This window comes from Gadus morhua, chromosome 4, assembly GCF_902167405.1.
Source record: "Gadus morhua chromosome 4, gadMor3.0, whole genome shotgun sequence".
Classification (NCBI taxonomy): domain Eukaryota; kingdom Metazoa; phylum Chordata; class Actinopteri; order Gadiformes; family Gadidae; genus Gadus; species Gadus morhua.
The window spans coordinates 3,721,988-3,738,621 of record NC_044051.1 but is presented as its reverse complement, the minus strand read 5'-3'; the positions used below and the strand labels follow the sequence as shown (position 1 = coordinate 3,738,621).

Below are 16,634 nucleotides of genomic sequence, written 5' to 3'. Positions count from 1 at the left end.
AATAATAGGACTCCATGTTGGTTAAGTCGTGGACCCAGTGCTTCCCGCTACATTAGACTAGGCCGGCTTGATTTGAATGTCAATAATTTATCGTAATTATAAACGTTTTTAATCATAGATTTACACAACATGGTTGGTGTTATTTCCAAACAGTGTGCCGTCCGTTGTGAAGAGTGCAGTTCAGTGCAGTAACTTTATATCAGACCTCTGTTTAGACCACCTGATATCCCTGAAGCCAGTGTTTAATAAATAATAAACCTGCCATGACGTGAGGGTCAAAGACCCCTCTACAGGGACAGCAAAAGAAAAGTACCGCCTGTAGACCTGAATCACAAACAGCCGACTAACCCTGAAATGACCTAACCATCACAGCCCACCAGGTATTGAATAATGCAACGTTTATTACCTTGTTTCACAAAGTTTTACATATTTATAAATGTGTATTATATAAAGGTAGCACTGTAAGAGGAGTTTGTACTTTACTTTTGGTCTTTCTGTTGTTAGTTGTTGCTGTGTTGATAACGAAACACCTTTCCTTTATTTCTAGAAACTCTTTACTTTATGGTCTACCCTCAGGTCTGCGTTCTACAAAAATGGGGACATTTATTCTTGTAAAATACTTTAGCAGCTCGAATCGAAGGAACTAATCAAATAACGAGTAAACTGGAGTGAATGAGCATCTTCTTTAGAAAACAAGGATTTATTTAGTAATTTGAAAAAGAGGGAGAACCACAGTTGCAAACGATGCAACAACAAACAGATAGGACATTCCCAGAGACAAGCATCGGAATTAAAAGTATAGAACTTAAAAGAGATAGATAGATATGAACAGAAAGACAGAGATAAGCCGTTTGGAGCACAGAATTGCAAAGACAATGTGTTTTCAGTGATTGATTAATCCCCAAAACCAATAACAATCCAACTGGAAACACATGATGAAAGAATGATGCAAGAGGTGTTTTGGCGGATGAAAGTCGGGGGGTGTGGGGCGGGGGGGGGGCGGGGGGGGGGGGGGGTTGCAGGAGTCATTCTGCTTCGTCTGCTCGGACAAAAGGCTTTCCCACAAAAGATTTTCTATAAAAAAAAAAAATCATGAAAGGAGGAAGAATGGCAGAAAAATAGTGAGACTGAAAGTAAATACAAAAAATGAAAATGAAAGAAATAAAAAAGGCAATTCACTTCCGGCAGTTATTTTACGGTCACTGCCCCTTCTGTAGAAAAACGTTCCCGCTCACTTCCCGAGCTAATTCGATTTTTATTGAGCACCCAAAATACATTTTGCAGATTCCCCATCCCACCCAGAAACAGAGATAGAGGGAGGTCAAGAGACAAACTGGACACCAGATGCCCACTAGAGTCGTGGAGCGAGAGAGAGCACACTTTGACGACACCCAAACCAAACGAAAAGGGTCTCCAGCACGACACAACGATTCACACAAACCAAAGCCAGTGGATTGAAACATTCCCCACACTTTTCCATATATATTGACTCACAACAAGCAGGCAGACAAACAGATAAAAACAGAGCACCACACACAATAATATCCATTTAGAAATTGGAAAGATGTGTCCTTGTCTTCAAATCCCATCCGGCTGGTATGTAATTCCACAGTTTTGGGGCTACAAAAGATATTCACCTTATTCCCTTAAAAATACATTATTTTCAGATTTCCGTTCCAAAGATGTGTGCCGATGTCATTTTTTGGTTATTGAGAGAGAATCGTGTGAAATTCAACCGATGCGTACATGAAATACATAGAACTAGTTATGCATTCATCAACGTTGTAGTGAGATTCATGATGTAATTAGATGTATAAACACCCCCTCTTAAATATAGTGTTTCTAAAACTTGAGGGCAGGGTTTTGGGGCGTTTTCGGAAACAGAAACACCCTCCCAGAGTTTTGCTCCAAACATACTTGAGATGCATGTCATAGGCTTGAATACACTTGTCGAGCAGCTGTAGGTCTTAGTGGTGTCAACACCGCTTTTTAGACACGTACAGACAGATATCACATCATGCTTCGCCTCTGATCCACCTGGGGGCTTCTGACTCCATCCCCAACATCTCCCCAAAACAACAAAGTTTGCGTATCATGATAATTGAAAGCCGTTCCAATCAGCTTTATCTAATTTAGAAGAGCAAGAACATTTGGGGAAAGGTTGGACTATCGACGTCTTTTCTCCTATTTTGAGCATTAAATTGAATTAAATTAAATTAAACTTTTTACTTGTATAGCCCTAATCACCATTACAGTCTCAAAGGGCTTAAGCGGCCAAATATTTAAGACACCCGCTGACCTTAGCTCCCAAAGAGGGCAAGAGAAAACGCCCTTAATCAGCAAGGAAGAAATCCTGAGGAGGAACGCAGAGTAGGGGGGATAACTCCTTCGAGGGATGGTCAGGAATGACTGACGGAGAACGCAAATCTCTGACCACTGGTCCGATGACGTCAACGGTGCAAGATTTCTAGGAAAGGGAACGGAATTGATGTTGCAGACCGGCGATTTATTTTCGCAATGTGCGTCTGAAGCAGTACTCTCTTAAATTAGAAAATAACCGAGCACAACCGCTTCCCTATAATGTCTGTTCATTAGGGCTATAGGGGAAGCAGGTTGATGTAAGGCTACAATACATAACTCTTCCTCTTCTCTCCCTCCCTCCCCCCCCCCCCCCCCCCCCCCCCCCCCCCCCCGGGTCACAGATCACTATGAGGTGTAGACGTTGCATTGATTTGTTCCCGTTCTCCTGCGCAAACACACTTTCCTTATTGGGGACATAAAAGAACACGGAAAAAACAGCTCATTAGAAAGAGAACCTTTAGTTTCACTTTGGAAATAATTTAACACTTTCCGGGTGCTTACCTCCGGGGTGATTCACGGTTACACAACAACCTCGAAATAGGAACGCAATAAAACAAAATCACAATGTGCCCGAAAGCAGTGTCCCCAAAATCTGTAGTGTTTCTAAAGTGACGTCCCTTAAGTGTGTGGCTGCCAGGTAATCCTGTGTCCCCACAAAGACAAGTGAGTGTGTGTGTGTGTTTATAGTTCAAAGGTCTGCGTGCGCATGTCTGTGTGCGGGGTCCGTCCCGACACACAAACACACACATGCACACGCACACACGAGTCAGCGCGGCGGCGGCAGCAGCGTGCGCTCCAGCGCCCCCTGCAGGTTGTCCCAGTGCCGCCACACCAGCGCCAGCAGAGACAGCGCGGTGCAGGTGAGTCCCAGGTGGAGCCGGCTGCGCAGCAGGGGCGCGGCAAACTTGGCGGCGGTGGAGACGCACACCAGGATCACCGTGGCGATGGCCAGCATGATGTTGATGCACTTGCCGAGGAGCACCTTGGCGTCGGCGCTCTCCGGCTGGGCGGTGGACTGCTGCTGCTGCTGCTGCTGCAGCTCCAGCTTGGACACGCGCGTCTGGCACGACTCCAGCGCCTCCTGCACACACGCACACACCAGGGATGGAAATTCACTTTTTTGCCCACCAGCCACTGTGGCAGGTAGATTTAAAAATCTACCAGCCACTCATCTTTTTTACCAGCCACTTTTTATACGCTAGAAATACGAAGAGTGGCGTGTGAGCGTGTGCATGGGTTGAATTCATGGGGCAAGCCCCAGGAATCTCCCACTTCCGGCTTCCATGAAAGAGAACCAAACTATTTCATACAAAAGCGTTCATGCAAATCTAGCATTAAAGGTTAATTTAAGGAAGTTCTCTCCAGTCACGCTGAAAGTAGTTCGCTAGTAGTAGCGCAATTTGCCGTTTCAGAGAATTCTGAGGAATCTGAAAGGCTGACTAAATTCTCAGAATTCTGACACTGCAAATTATTGCGCGCTTCCGTACCGCTCTTCTTCCGAATTGCGTGTGTCTCACGCCGAATGCGTGAGACTTGAGAGCTGTTACCGGTATATTATCCCGGATGTTGACAGTCGCAGTGCAGCAAGAGAGGCGTAGAAGAAGAAGGGGGCCGGATGTTGTATTAAATATTCAAATTTGATCGGACCTGACTGGAAAGTATAACCCGACAGAGTGGCGGGTTTAGTGACACATCCCTGGCACACAAACACACACACACACACACACACACACACACGTGCACAGACGGAGATGTACACACGCAGGCAAAGACACACAAACACACACACAGATTGAGAAGTACACACACATACGCGCACACACATACACAGACGGAGACGTACTGACACAGGCATGCACACGCAAGCAAGCACACACATGGAGATGGACAGACACACAAAGACATCCACATGCACACACACACGGACACAAACACACACAAGCACGCACACATGGAGACATACACATACACACACACACACACATAGACATACACACACACCCACGCAAAGGATCAGACAGGCACACACAGACAAGCGTAGATGTACAGACACACACACAAACACACACAAACGTAGAAGTACATACGTACACACATCCAAACACAAAAACACACACATACACATAGATTGACAGTCAGCGTATGCGTTAAACACACCCACACATAAGAGCAAATTGATGCAAACGTAGTAACACACAGACCCACACACACCCAAACATAAACAAACAGACACACACACAGAGTTAGGTTAAGGTCATGGAGGCCCCGTTTGAGAATTGGCTCGTGTTGGGCCTGGAGGCATCCGCAGGATTAAACTTCTCCCACTTCTCACGCTCACAACGAGAGCGGCAATATGCTTCCTGATTTACATACCTCGTGAGCGGGTAGCTCCGTGAGTCACCGCTAACCGAGAGGCTCAACTTATTACCATCTTATTTCTGTCCGCCCATTTCCTTCAGGGTCTGCCAATTTCTTTTTATTATCTATTGTTTTGCAAAAAACTCCTGAAGCTAAAATATTTCCACAATATCGATTTGGTAACTGTAATAATATAATAATATATATATGTAATAATATAATCATATATATAAAAATAAAATGGTTAATAATAAAATAATGTATTAACATTAACGGTCAAAAAACAGTGCCTGATAGTAATAAATAATAAGACTTAAAACACAATACAATACAAAATACTATGTATGTTTTATTATTAAGGTTGCTTGAATAGATCAGTTTTAGCAAAGCACTTGAGTGTAAGAAAGGCGCTATACAAATAAAGTTATTTCCAATTGCTATGGCCATTGGATGCAATGTAGCATGTAGCTCCCACCCCCACAGCCCTCTTAGGCTCTTATTGTATGTTGTTCGTCCTTGCACTTGGAAAAAATAGCACTTAGCATCATGTAGCATCTTTTCCTAGCTATCGGTGTTGTATACAGGGAATGGGTTAACCTAGAGATTCTTAGTGCCTGGCACTTGTTTCTATGAACCTTACCTCACGGTTTCTCTTTCTTCTAACAAATGTACTTATTGTGAGTCTCAATGATAAATGTAGCTACTGTAGCCTGGTCTCCGCCCCGTACCTGGATATCGCGGGCCCTTTCGTAGGCCTGGTAGGCCACCTTCTCCTCGATGGCGGCCAGCTCCTGCTTCAGGTTGATGGTCTCGTGCTGGTGGAGCTCTGTGAGGTCGTTCAGCTGGTCCTCGAGCCGCTCATACCTGACCCCCGGAAACACAGGGCGAGACGAGCTGAGTTCCAAATGCACAAAGGCTTCGTTACGTCCTAGTGCTTGTTGGCCATAGATATATATATATAGACGTTGGCTCGATATCGCCTGAGCTGTGCTGTTCAGTGGAACGTATGCCTCAATGCCGCCGCCATCTTGCCGCGGGTTAACCCCCCACCTGAATGAATGAACGTCCGATAGGGCAGAGGTACTCTCCCAGTCAAAATCACTCTAAATCACTTTCTCTTTAAGCAATCTTCAAGAGGGTGGGGTTTCTGGTGTTTGTGTAAAAATAGTAGTAGATATAATTTAAAAAAAGTGTCGATTTTTTTTTCTATCAACACACGTCTGACGTATGTCAGAAACCACCTGCGTGAAGATTGCTTATTCGCTATACACTCGAGGAGACGAGCAGTAGCATACTTGACCCCCCAAGGGCCAGACGGGATGCGTCCCAACACACAAACGCTTTGCTTCTTCCTAGTGCTTGTTGGCTATAGACTCGAGACGAGCAGCAGTAGCCTACCTGACCCCCGCAAAAAGGGCAAGTTCCAACACACAAAGGCTTTGTTACGTCCTAGCGCTTGTTGGCTGTGTACACTCAAGGAGACGGGCAGTAGCGTACCGGACCCCCGCAAACACACACCGAGACGGGGTGAGTTCCAACACACAAAAGCTTTGCTATGGCCTTGCGCTTGTTGGCTATACGCACAAGACAGATAGTAGCGGTAAAAAGTGTTGGAATGGGACAGCTGCCTCAGTGGGATGAGAGTGAACGTGAGCTGGGGGTGAGTTCCAACAACACACGCAATCTTCGTTCCGTCCTAGTGCTTGGTGGCCCTTCACTTGAGCAGCTGAGCATTAACCGTTAGGGACCAAGGAAAAAGTGTTGGAATAAGATATCCAACCCAGTGGGATGAAAGGGAACGATAACTGTTGATATCAGGGCCAATCACGACCGTCAGACTTCAACACATGTCTAAGGACAAAGTGGAAAAAACACAGATAGATCTACAGGCAAAAGGATCTGCCACACACATCCACACATGAGTGCAAAGTGATGCAAACGTAGTAACACACAGACAGACACACACAGAAACCCAGAGGTAGGTTAAGGTTATGGCAGCCCTGTTTGAAGATCCCTTCCTGTTTAGCCTGGAGGCATTCACTACAAAGCACTTCCAGTGTAGGACACCGACGTATTCTTGGTCCGAAGCCGCTTCGGTGACCGCTTTAGTGTGCTCCTCTGGCCTACTATTCGAAGTTAAGGAAGCGAGGGGCCGATGGGAATCGCCTATTGTATATTTAGAATTGGAAAGCAGAGGAGAGAGAGAGTCAAACAGAAACATACGGCTGGGAGTAGGTGGAAACAAAGAACAGGGTACACAGAAAAGGCATAATCGAGTGTGTGTGTGTGTGTGTGTGTGTGTGTGTGTGTGTGTGTGTGTGTGTGTGTGTGTGTGTGTGTGTGTGTGTGTGTGTGTGTGTGTGTGTGTGCGTGCGTGAGTGTGTGTTTGGCTGTGTGCGTGCGTGTGCTTTATTGTGTTCACACTAAAACACTGTAGCACAAGTCTCACACTGGAAGTTAAATGGTCCGGATAATAAAAAAGAAAGGCTTGGGTAAAATCCAACTTTAACGGCTGTTTAACAAACTTGAATCGATGTAATCATCTCACCGCTGATGGCTAAGCGCTTCAGAGTGTTATTTGGTTATTTTCAACTTGATGAAGACCGTTTCACTCAGTAGGCACTTCGAGGACCATCGCTGTTCAACAGAACCCCAAACTCACGTCCCCCGGGTGCTGTTCAATCTCACAGTGGAACCAAGGACCACGCATCGACAGATTTTCCCATTACCCGAGAGGTTTGAAAAGCGATTAGGGGCAACTTAATAGAAGAGGAGAGTTGAGTGTTTGTTCGTGTGTTTGTTTGCGTGCCTGCGTGTGTGTGTGCGTGTATGTAGCGCGTGTATTTGTGTGTGTGTGGTGTTTGTGTGTGCATTTTTATGTGTGTGTGTAGTGCGTGTGCGAGCGTAAGCGTGCGTACGTGTATGTGTGTTTGTGTGCATGCGCATGTTGATGTCTGTACGTATGTGCGTGTGTGTGCGATTCTGTGCGCACGTGTGCGTGCGTAAGCACGCGCGTGTGCACGCGTGCGTGCCTGTGTCTGTGTGCTTGCGTGAATACATGCGTGCGTGCCTGTGCATGTGCACGCGCACACACACACACACACACACACACACACACACACACACACACACACACACACACACACACACACACACACACACACACACACACACACACACACACACACACACACACACACAGCTTCTCCCCCGCCCCCTCACCGGTATCTCTCCTCCTGGATGGTGCGGGTGAAGTATCCGTAGTCCTGCTTGAACTGGCTCTTCATGGCCTCCATGTCCTCCGCCAGCTGGGCCTGCGCCTCGCGGATCTCCCGCACCACCTCCAGCACCTCGCCCAGCCGCGCCCCCTGGGACTCCGCCCTCCCCGCCGACCCCGCCCCCGAGCCGCGGTTGCCGTTGGAGTCGGCCGACGCCGAGGTCCCCGTGGAGCAGCACTCGTCGTCGCTGGTGTACTTGGGCGCCCGGGACGCCACCGTGTTGGCGCTGCCGCTGAGCGTGCGCGCCGCACCGCCCGCCGCCTGTAGCCCCGCCCCCGTCTCCATGGAGCTCTTGAGGTGGGCGATGTTGTCGGCGCTGCCGAACTTGTTGCGGATCAGGTTGGCGATCTCCCGCGACTTGTTGAAGAAGAAGGGCGGCGACAGCGACACCCCCGGCCCGATGGTCTTCACCTTGTCCAGCGCCGGGTGGTGCTGGGGGGGGTGGTGGCGCCCCGTGGAGCTCACGTCCCGCAGGCTGCCCTCCTTGCTGCGGCTCCCCCCGCCGGACTCCTTCTGGCTAGCGCCGCCACCGCCGCCGCCGCCGCCGCCGCTACTCCCGCCGCTACCGCTACCGTTAGCGCTACCGGGGGGGGCGGGCTCCCGGGGGCCCGTCTTAGCGCCACCGCCCTCGCCGTCCTTCACGCGGCGGTGGTACTGCTCGAGCTTGCGCTGTAGCCGCGCGACGGCGTGCGCAGACTTCTGGTTCTTCTTCTCGAACACCTGGCGGATGCGGCCGACCTACGATACGGTGCGATGCAACTTTATTGGCTTGGGAGGAAATTCTTTTTGCATCATTTAAGGAAAGGAGGACATTTTTAACAATTATTCACCGAGCCTGAGGTGAATAATTGTTTTAATATATACTAAACGAGAACACTCCAAAAACAAACAAGATAACACTTTTTGCCGAGATTTATTTGTTTTTATTAGCGGGTTGTTCGTTTTTTATTAGCGTAACGAGACACGCGTGAAAACAATACCCCGAGTTTGAGATCTCAGTCATGGGATATCGCCCAACATCCCGAGATAGCGAACCAATCAAATTGCGCCTTCTTAGGAGGTTCACGTGTAGCATATACTAAACATAGACTGCAACAATAGAGAAACATGTAGACATACATATGAGACATAAAGCATCGATAGATAAACATTAACATGAAACAGTAGCCACAATTGACAGTATCAAGCGTGACAGAAGACAAAGCACACATATATTACAAAGAGGCTACATAAATCTATCCCAAATGTCATCACTTGGAGAACTTTTAAGGAATAAATCTTGCACTAGATCTTTAAGTTGCTGGTTTAACAGGATTGATTGATTGATTAATTGATTGATTGATTGATTGATTGATTGATTGAATGATTGATTGATTGATTGATTGATTGATTGATTGATTGATTGATTGATTGATTGATTGATTGATTGATTGATTGATTGATGTATAAAAGAGCATTTGGGTCTGTTGCGTTTGAAAGGAGGAAGTCTGAATCACCTGCTGCTTGTCAGCGTTGTTGACCAGCTTCAGGTACTCCGCCACGTTCTGGTCGCGTGCGGTCTGCTCCACCTTGATCTGCTCCGTCACCTGAGGGTTGGATGATGGGGGGGTTATCGGTAGAGATGATTCGGATGCAGGTTGAGGTTGAGATTCAGGGCGTTTGAGCGATTTTAAGCTGGGGAAATATATATTTCTTTATTGTCTTAATGTCGCTTTTATCCAAAGCGACCTTCAATACATACAGTACAATATATGAATACAGGAGAAAAAAGAGAAACAACGATATATCTATGCTGGTACAGTAAGGATGTTCATAGAAACAGTGTATTAACAATCAAATGGTTAACCCAGTCCCCGTATACAACAAAGATAGCTAGGATTAGATAATGTTTTAGAGAATACAGGGCTGCGCTGTCTTTTTGTTCAAGCTTGGTTTAAAAGTAGAACCACTTAAACTGGGGTCAGACCGCGATCTCCGTCGTTGTGGTTGCTCAGACAAAGTTTAAGGGTGAGGAGTCATTCCCACCACGTCATCGCTGTGAAAACTGTTGGTGTTGCTGCTTTTGTGCTTTGACGGTGTGTTGAGAAGATATGAGACAGCAACACACAGCATGTATCACACCCCCCCCCCCCTCCCTCCCCCCTTTCCCCCTCCTCCCTCCCTCCCCTCCCTTCCCCCTCTCCCTCTATACCTCAGGGAACCCGTGGTAGAGAACCACGAGACGATCATGTGATGTGGTGTGTGATCGCAGGATCCCACCCGACCATATGTCTCCCATACGACGCCGGTATAGGAGTATTTATAAACCTAGCCCTCCTCGTCCTCCATTAACCTCCACTACCCCTCCTCTACACCACCTCCCCCTGCTCCATACACCTCACCCCTCCCTTCACCTCCACTCTTCACCTACCTCCCCCTTTCCTGCTCCCACCTTCCTCCTCCTCCTCCCTTCCTCGCCTTTCACCTCCACCTGCCTTCCTTCATCTCCCTCCGCTCCGCCTCCCTCAACACCACCATCTCCACGCATCTCCTTTGCCTCCTGCTCCACCTTGTCCTCCACCCTCCCCCCCCCCCCCCCCCCCATCACTTCACCCCCTCCTTCCAGGATATTCCTGCTGTCTTCCCCCTTTAAGTCGACGGGGGTCGTGGTGGGGTGAGTGGGTGGGTCGGACGGAGGCTGGGTGGGTGTGTTTGGGTTGGGTCGAAGGGGGGGTGTGGGGGGAATGGGGTGTGTTCAGGTGGGGGTGTGTTCAGGTGGGGGTGTGTTCAGGTGGGGGTGTGTTCAGGTGTGTGTGTGTTCAGGTGGGGGTGTATTCAGGTGGGGGTGTGTTCAGGTGGGGGTGTGTTCAGGTGGGGGTGTGTTCAGGTGGGGGTGTGTTCAGGTGGGGGTGTGTTCAGGTGGGGGTGTGTTCAGGTGTGTGTGTGTTCAGGTGGGGGTGTGTCCAGGTGGGGGTGTGTCCAGGTGGGGGTGTGTTCAGGTGGGTGTGTGTTCAGGTGTGTGTGTGTGTGTGTTCAGGTGGGGGTGTGTTCAGGTGGGGGTGTGTGTTGGGGGTGTGTTCAGGTGTGTGTGTGTTCAGGTGGGGGTGTGTTCAGGTGGGGGTGTGTCCAGGTGGGGGTGTGTCCAGGTGGGGGTGTGTCCAGGTGGGGGTGTGTCCAGGTGGGGGTGTGTTCAGGTGGGTGTGTGTTCAGGTGTGTGTGTGTGTGTGTTCAGGTGGGGGTGTGTTCAGGTGGGGATGTGTGTTGGGGGTGTGTTCAGGTGTGTGTGTGTTCAGGTGGGGGTGTGTTCAGGTGGGGGTGTGTCCAGGTGGGGGTGTGTTCAGGTGGGGGTGTGTTCAGGTGTGTGTGTGTTCAGGTGGGGGTGTGTTCAGGTGGGGGTGTGTTCAGGTGGGTGTGTGTGTTCAGGTGGGGGTGTGTTCAGGTGTGTGTGTGTTCAGGTGGGGGTGTGTCCAGGTGTGTGTGTGTGTGTCGGGGGCCCGACCTTGAGGATCTTCTGCTGCAGCCCGTCGAGGGCCAGCGCGCCCTTGGTGAAGTCCAGGCCGACGCCCCCCTCGCCGCCGCTGTCCACCACGTCCAGGTTGGACTCTGAGCCGCCGCGCCGCAGCCCCGCCGGCAGGCCCAGGCTGTTAGCGCCATCGAAGAGCCCGCGGTCCGTCTGCACACACACACACACACAGACGCATGCACACATGCACACGCACACGGACACACACAGACAGACAGACAGACAGACAGACAGACAGACAGACAGACAGACAGACAGACAGACAGACAGACACGCGCGCACACACATGCACACACACACCGTAAAAAAAAACACACAAACATTCACAGGTCAGTATGAACACACACATCACATTCATTACACACAAAGGGAGAATGCAGTATGCAGGTGTGTAGGGAACACAGGGAAGACCTCGCTCATGTTAAATATCTCAGCACTCTCGTCAGCCACTTTGCATAATGAATATTTAATGTGCATGCATATTTTTTGTGTGTACATTCTAGTGTGTGTGCATGCATTTGCAAAGCCCCTTTTATTCATTTAGTCATAATTTTTTTGTATATATGCACATCTTCTTTATTACCTCACTGTACGTTTATTTATTTTACATTATTTTAAGCAGTGAAACGGTTACAGTAACAATCGCCCCAGGATTACAAAAGTAATCAAAATCTCAAGGTTTATTTCCAGCCGGGCCAAGATCATGTTAGGACAGCTCACCATGAAAAAAACAGCGTTCCTATCCAGGCAGGAAACCTTTGGGTGTATTGTGTGTTGCCTGTTTGTCAGTTGACCTTTGTATGTATTTTGTTTACCCTGTTTTGCAGGAAACCTTCATGTGTATTATGTTAATCCTGTTCGTCAGTTAGCTTAATGTGTACTATGTGTTCCTATCTGGCAGGAAACCTGAATGTGTTTATGTGTACCCTGTTTGTCAGTTAGCCGTATGTGTGTTATGTGATCCCTATTTGGCAGGAAACCGTGTGTATTTTGTGTACCTTGTTTGCCAGTTAGCAGTGTGTCTATTATGTGTTCCCTATTTGGCAGGAAACCATGTGTATTTTGTGTACCTTGTTTGTCAGTTAACCTCATGTGTGTTATGTGTTTGCTTGTTTGGCTACACAACACAGTACAACAATTCTTCTAGCACGCCTTATATAAGAAAAACACACGAAAAAGTCACCTCGGATATTGTTCCACACAGTTTTTGCTAAGGAGTAAAAGTCTGCAGTCGCTTCCCATTTCACAGACTTTCACTAAAACCCTGAGCCATCCTGAAAGGAAAGGCCCAATTCTCCCAAAATCCCGTGATAAAAAGGAAGAATCCTTTTGAAGGAACACCAAAGTGGCCTTTATTCTTCCCCAGCAACAGCAGCGACGGCTGGGTTAGCGATTCAAAGCCTTTTATGTGTTGTTCTTCAGATGTGTGGTTCGTCATAACTGCAATTTGTTTATTTTTGTTGTAACCAGCTGCCGCGGCAAACCCAATGCATCTGCATCGTACCTCGTTTATTTATGCCACACTGCATCTATTATACAGCCGGAATATTTCCCTCAAGTATAGTTACTTGGGTATGTAGAGGATTACCGTGCATTACATAAAATGGCAAATGTAAAGACTTGAGATTTCCCTTTGTGTTGATAAATTCATCTTTTGGCCATGGTAGTGCTGTTTGCATTACTGACAGAAATCGTGTAAGGAATCCAGTATTATAACTCTGCTGCCACACTTGTCCTGCTTTTGGAGAAGGGCATGGCGAGAATTCAATTACACTTGAGTACATTATGGAGATACACTCCTGACCGGTCAAATGAGATTTGAAACCAGGTATTTTCACTTCGTATTTTAATTTGCAAACGGAAATGAGAGCGACTGGTTCCAATCCTACACCATCATTTTTGGTTATATATTATTCAATATAATGTTGTTTACAACGGTGTTTCGGAAATCATTCAAATATCGTGATAGACTCTTAATGACGTTGCGAACAAAAAGGAATGCTTAATGCCGGCTGCCAGCTCTCTTTGTCTGTTTTTTCATTCCCTCCAAAGACAAAGTGGGGTGGTCTTGTTATGAATGAATCATTCTGCAGAGACGCAGGTGTCTGTGCATGCATTTCTAACAACAGTCGGAGGGTAACCATAGGAATATTGTCTAGAACAAGATGATCTTTCCTGTAGTGAGAGAGTGAGAGAGAGGGCTGGAGCGAAAGAGAGAAAGAGAGACAGAGAGCGAGAGACAGATAGACAAGCAGCACTCAAGACACACAGGAGAGAGAGACAGAGACAGAGAGAGAGCAAGAGACAGACAGACAGACAGACAGACAGACAGACAGACAGACAGACAGACAGACAGACAGACAGACAGACAGACAGACAGACAGAGAAAGAAAGAGAGAGAGCAAGAGAGCCAGAGAGAGAGACAGACTGAGAGACAGACTGAGAGACAGAGAAAGAGATAGAGAGAGAGAGAGCAAGAGTGCCAGAGAGAGACGGACAGAAAAAGAGAGCGAGAGAGAGGAGAGCAAGAGAGCGAAAGACCGACAGACAGACAAAGAGACCGAGAATGAGAGAGCAAGAGTGAGCTTGAGGAAGAGAGAGAGAGAGAGAGAGAGAGAGAGAGAGAGAGAGAGAGAGAGAGAGAGAGAGAGAGAGAGAGAGAGAGAGAGAGAGTGGGGAGAGGAGAGAAAGAGAGGGAGAGATAGATAGACAGACAGACAAAGAGACAGAGAATGAGTAAGCGAGAGAGAGAGAGAGAGAGAGCGAGCGAGAAAACGCAAATATCGGAGGGGTAAACTGCAACATCGACCAGTTGTACTCAGTGGCGGGGGGCTCCTCTTCGACCAGCCTCGCTCGAGGACTGAAAAGACGAAACTCCCTCCCTCCCTCCCTCCCCCATCCTGAGTCAGGAGGCCAGTGGTGCAGTGCAGAGTCTGTGGGCTCGGAACAAACGGCCCGCTGTCGTCTCCTGTGTTGTGTGTTCAGAGCCTCTCTGCTCCGAGAGCTCTCTGCTGCACGGAGACAGACGCCGCACAACGGGCTAAAAATATTAGCATTCTGGATGTGTTCCTGTTGCACACACGCACTCACGCGCACACACACACACACACACACACACAACAATAACAAGCAGCGTCATGAAGATATGAAAAAACTGAATTCATAACCAGACGTTTTTTCTGTTTTCGCCTTGAAGTCGGCTCTATTTACTGATGCACGTTTTGTGGTTCAGTGCCACTGTGCCCTTGGGCTTGTTGTGCTGTCGGCTGTATTGTTGTGTGTCAGCGTTTATACCCCCTAGTCATGTGGAAATACACAACCGTGAGAATGCCCGGAACATTTTGCCCGAAGAAGAGACACACAGATCAATTTACGATCACGATTCATAAATCTGTCCATTGCCGACCTGAAATCTCTCCACACCGACCCATCAAATAGACAGAAGGTCTTGATTACAGACGGTTCCGCTCATTTGCGGTTTAACACACCTACATATAGGCCAACCACAGAGGATGGGCCATTTAGAGAGCCAGGAATGCCTGGTCTGTGCAGAAGGGGAATCTGACGACAGAGACTTTACAATGGCCGTCACGAGGCCAATTCACCAATATGACTGCCATGAAACCTCTTGCTTTTCTCCTCCTTCCCATTCGCAATTACACTGCCGCGTTTGATAGATCTTCTGCATCTCCCCCTTTCTCTCTCTCGCTCTCTCTGGTCTATATTGGTTTGCCCAAATCCTCGTATTTGCATTACCAAGGCAAATAAACGGCCACCTTAAAAAGGGTTGTGACAACAATGGCGATGAAACCGAAAGAGAAAGCAACCAGAAATAAATAACGAACCACTCGACCATCACACAGGCCCTTCTTACCGGATAGCCGGTGTGATAGATATCTTAATGGCAGTGATCTCTCTCTCTCTCTCTCTCTCTCTCTCTCTCTCTCTCTCTCTCTCTCTCTCTCTCTCTCTCTCTCTCTCTCTCTCTCTCTCTCTCTCTCTCTCTCTCTCTCTCTCTCTCTCTCTCTCTCTCTCTCTCTCTCTCTCTCTCTCTCTCTCTCATGGGTGAATGGAAACATGCGCAGGCTGAGCCCTGAGGTTAGTACTCCACACACGTACGGGAGATGTGAGGGGGGGAGAGAGAGGGAAAGAGAAGGAGAGAGGGAGATAGGGAGAGAGGGGGGGGGGGGATAGCAGGTCTGTGCTGCTGTTGGCAAAAAGGCGGAAACCAGGCTATCAACATGTCAAATAAACACACACACAGCAGGCAAACGCACACACACAGCAGGCAGACACACACACACACACACACACACACACACATACACACTCACACACCCACAGGCAAGCAAGCTATCAAGCACGTGCACAGACACACACATAAAATACTATCGGGTCTTTCGGCCACACGGGTCTATAATCAGGCCATTAAGATTAGCACACAGATGGGAGGACACACACACACACACATATACACACAAACACATGCACACACACACACACACACACACACACACACACACACACACAAGCACAACACAAAAACACACACACACGCAAACACAAACACACACAAACACACACACACACAAACACACACAAACACACACACATGAACATCGCTCCTACTGGCACACTGGATTTCCTCGCTTGTCCATGGAATTTCCCAGAATCTGGGAAAGTAGGCTACTCGACTGCTGGGGCGAGGGGAATTAAATAATCCATGCAGCAAGAGGGTGAGGGAATACGGAGGTGGGATGATGGAAGCTGCCTGCAAGAGTCTGAGGAATCGCTTCAAAGCGTGTGGAGAGATTTGTTTTATTCTCCCAATGCACACTAATGATGACTGTTCATGAACCGTACCAGTCTGTTGTTATCACACATACATACACACACACACACACACACACACACACACACTCAGCAAAGGCACACAACTCAGCACCGCCATTATCTCTGACACACACACACACACACAAAATACATAACAGCACAGCACAGCACACACACACACACACGGAAACACACACACACGCGCACACACACACTTGACTGCTATAATAATAGCCTTGACGTGTGATATTAAACACAAAAGGAAAGATAATTCAGCCGAAGGTTACTTTTCATTGGCCCGA

At 48.0% G+C, this 16,634-nt stretch overlaps 1 protein-coding gene across 1 annotated transcript in view; it reads right to left on the bottom strand.

Moving 5' to 3' along the window:
* Positions 1 to 669: 669 nt before the first annotated feature.
* The window catches only part of LOC115542686 (transmembrane and coiled-coil domain protein 3), a 25,892-nt gene continuing 9,927 nt past the window's right edge, over positions 670 to 16,634 (bottom strand). Inside the window, exons 2-6 of the mRNA XM_030355056.1 lie at positions 11,476 to 11,649; positions 9,494 to 9,583; positions 7,942 to 8,735; positions 5,448 to 5,583; positions 670 to 3,442 (exon numbers count right to left, since the gene is read on the bottom strand). Coding sequence (XP_030210916.1) covers positions 3,128 to 3,442; positions 5,448 to 5,583; positions 7,942 to 8,735; positions 9,494 to 9,583; positions 11,476 to 11,649 — 1,509 coding nt within the window. The 3' untranslated portion in view covers positions 670 to 3,127. The remainder of the gene's footprint in view (positions 3,443 to 5,447; positions 5,584 to 7,941; positions 8,736 to 9,493; positions 9,584 to 11,475; positions 11,650 to 16,634) is intronic.